The sequence below is a fragment of the Dipteris shenzhenensis genome, chromosome 18, assembly GCF_047967505.1.
Source record: "Dipteris shenzhenensis isolate YYH24624 ecotype China chromosome 18, Dip_SZ_1.0, whole genome shotgun sequence".
In the NCBI taxonomy this organism is placed as follows: Eukaryota; Viridiplantae; Streptophyta; class Polypodiopsida; order Gleicheniales; family Dipteridaceae; genus Dipteris; species Dipteris shenzhenensis.
Window position 1 is genome coordinate 37,888,090 of NC_141613.1, and position 3,602 is coordinate 37,891,691.

A 3,602-nucleotide genomic window follows, 5' to 3' on the forward strand; every position below is an offset into this window, starting at 1 on the left:
TTCACTCTCCCAACGTGGATATACTTTTGTACTTTGGTTCATTCAGATTTTCCGCCCTGTGAGGGGTGGGTCCTATCCTCTTGAATGCTACAGATAGGACAAAGTAGAACCCCTACATCTATCCCTGAGGGGTTGGTGAGTGGAGAAAGAAAGCGATCTGTCGACAGACAGATAGAGATGATATTGGTTACGGACTCAAATGTTACATTTCCCTTGCTCATCGCCTCACGAAGCGTCCTTGCATAAAAGTTGTTGTTTTGGCAATAGATGTCCCGACTCCCGACCTGTTCCGAACCTCATACCTCCTTGAACTTCGTAACAGTTTTTCATAGAACGCTTTTAATTGGAGCTGAGGGCCGACAAGAAGTAGGCAAATCTACTTAGAGATGCTTTGAAAAGAGCGTTGATATCCCATGAGGAAAGAGCAGAAGACCGACGTGCAACAGTGCATCACTGCATATAAATCAAGCAATCAGAGCCAGAGAATTGGAACAACCATTCTAGCTGCTGCAGATCAGAGCCTAATCATAGAACTTGCTAGTAGATAGATTATAGATATAAGTACTGGGTGCCAACCATGTTGTTAGGCAAATTGCTACTCTTGAACTCCTCGCGTTACGCTAATGCCTTTCTCCTCCATCGCACTTGCGGGACTCATTGGGATATCCATATGGGCCTTTCTACTTTCCTCCTATTCAAGATGGTCGAGTCGGCAGAAAGGGATTCCGCCTGGCTCCATGGGATATCCCGTGCTCGGCGAGACTGCAAATTTCCTGAGGCCCCACAGCGCAATGTCAACCGGGAAATTCATGGAGTACCATCAGCTACGGTAAGAGTAGGCTGCAGCGTATATCGTTCAGCTTCGTTGGCGCCTCGAGATTTCCTTTGACGATGCTTGATAAAGTTTTCGAAAGATCCACCTATAGTGTCGGTCCTCCTGAGATTTCCTCATCTATGTCCATGCAGATTTGGAAATATTTTCAAGAGCCACTTGTTCGGACATCCAACAATCATCTCCGCCGATCCAGCTTTCAATAAGTTCATCTTGCAAAGTGAAGGTAGACTGTTCCAAACAAGCTACCCCAGATCAGTATGTACGATTTTAGGCAAGTGGTCGATGCTTACGCTTGTTGGTGACAATCACAAGCAGATGCGCTTGTGGGCAGTGAACTTCATGAACTATGACAAACTGAAGTGCGTGTTCCTTGCAAATATTGAGAAGCACGTTTCCTTCTTGCTGAAATCTTGGCCGACTGAGGGTACCTTGCCAGCTCAGCAACAGGCAAAAGAGGTAAAGCTATGATAAAATGTTTGCTATTGTTTGGTATAGAGCAGTATATTAATGAGTTTTTTGAGTATCAATCGTGTACGTACTTTTCGCCGGATGGGTCACGAATTGCCATTCTTCCAGTTTACATTCAACTTCATGGCGGAAGAAATGTTGAGCTTGAATCCTGGTGAGCCGGATACGGATTTTTTCATGAAAGAGTATCACTCTTTTCTAGCAGGGTTAGTTGCAGTTCCAATCAACCTCCCTGGGTCTACTTACAACAAAGCGCTAAGAGTAAGTGGGGCTTTCATGTTGTCACGTATGTTCTTGTGTCTCTGAATGACTCTCTTTAACGTTCTGGTATGTTAGTGCTATATGCAGGAAACTCACGCTATTCTTGAGCAACTATTTTGTATGTTGTGCCTGATCGTTTAATTTTCTGTAATAAATACAGTCCAGAGATAGAATCTTGCGGAGACTCAGGAATATCATAGATGAGAGAAAGAAAAATGCAAGCATCAAGTCTAAAGATTTTCTAGAGTTCATTACGGAAGATGGCACCTTGGGGATGGATCAGATACTAGACCTTGTGATGAACATGCTGTTTGCGGGTCATGAAACGTCGTCCGTGGCAATCACTCTGGTAATGAGGTTCCTGGCTACATCTCCAGAAGTATTGCTGGACCTTAGGGTAAGTTCTATTCAGGTCTCGCATACTTTCTTTGATGCAATCAAATCTACTATAGGCAGATTCTTGTACTGACCGAACAACGTATCCGATAGGGAAATTTCTTGAATCGGTCTGAATTATTAATGTGCAATTGTGCAGGCTGAACATGAAAAAATAAGGGCGACAAAGGCCGCAGAGAATCAAAGATTATCCTGGGAGGATTATAGGAGCATGGAATACACTCAATGTGTACGTCGAAATTTGAAAATTTGAAATGCATTTGAAATCTATCTCGTAACGCAAATTTTATAAATGGGGTCTCACCTTACTCTGAAATGTTCAGGTCATCAAGGAAACTCTTAGGCTGGGGAATGTAGTGCGGTTTGTTCATAGAAAAGCGATAAAAGACGTTTCCTTCGGAGGTGATATGTTCTCTCCATCCAGCATCTGCATGCACTGATAGATTGACACATAATCGTATTGGCTCTTAGGATCTGGAGCAAGCAATTATTGAACATGAATCTGTTGTCAAATTTAGGCTACACTGTGCCAAAAGGGTGGAAGATCTTGCCTGTTTTCACTACACCTCACTTGAACGACACGATATACGAAGATCCTCTCAAGTTCAACCCACGAAGGTGGCAGGTAACCTAAATCATCGATTACATATAAGATAGATCTATATGAGGAACTGTCAGGTGTTAAAATCTAATCCTGTCGCACGTTATGCTGGGCTGCCAGGCTTCACAGAAGAATGCAATGAAGTACTTCACGCCCTTCGGAGGAGGAATCCGGCATTGTGCGGGAATTGAGTTGGCAAAGCTGGAGATGGCGGTATTTCTACACTACCTGGTGCTACAATACGAGTAAGCATTTTCCCATGGATTGAGTGTGAAAGATGATTTAAGTAGTAGGTAACCAAGGGCCATCTTTCAATTGACTGCGCAGTACGATGATCATAGCAATCTTTTGAATATATCGGTACATCATTTTTGAATTTAGAGCCTGAATGTTTTGTGTATTTGAATTTGCCAACAGTTGGGAACTCGCAGATGAAGCAGATATTCCGATGGCTTTCCCATTTGTGAACTTTCCAAAAGGCTTGCCAATTAAAGTGAAGAGGAGGTCCAGCGATTTCTCATGACCCCTACAAATTAGCCCATATCTTGAGATCATCGAGACTGTTCTTCAATAATTTTGGGCTGTTTTTGAGTGCATTGCCTTTTCAAGAAGGGTGCCTCTTGGCATGCTGATTCTTCCACATGCCACCTTCCAAGTGTAGGTTGTTTGAGTTCATATTGAGTATGATATAATATTTTGGCATTGCTTCAAACTCTCTCCCATGGCATGCTTCTTGCAATGGAAATTATACTCATGTCATTTCTACTTGGCTTTTCCCGAAAAATGCATAGCGTGTATTAGTTTGCATTGATGTTGTATCTGTAATTATAATGATACCAAATATACTTAATTTAATTTTTTCTTTTTGTAACTAATGGGAATATAGAATGTAACGAGATGTTTCCTTCAATTATTTAGGATATTACACATGAAATTTATGTTTTGCATAGATATTATTTGTTTTTATCTAGCATACTTCTCTTTTTCTAAAATTATGATGGATCCTTAAGAAATTATGCATGTTTCAACAGACAAAATCGT

General features: G+C 41.7%; 1 protein-coding gene across 1 annotated transcript; it reads left to right on the top strand.

Annotated features, from left to right (window-relative positions):
- Nucleotides 1–499: 499 nt before the first annotated feature.
- Nucleotides 500–3,084, top strand: LOC147891194 (cholesterol 22-monohydroxylase CYP90B52-like). Its single transcript, XM_087389176.1, has 9 exons — nucleotides 500–829; nucleotides 967–1,291; nucleotides 1,412–1,564; nucleotides 1,725–1,961; nucleotides 2,100–2,189; nucleotides 2,284–2,362; nucleotides 2,479–2,585; nucleotides 2,682–2,806; nucleotides 2,979–3,084. Exons 1-9 carry the CDS (start codon nucleotides 624–626, stop codon nucleotides 3,082–3,084), a joined length of 1,428 nt encoding a protein of 475 aa, XP_087245302.1. The 5' UTR covers nucleotides 500–623.
- The last annotated feature ends 518 nt before the right edge of the window (nucleotides 3,085–3,602 follow it).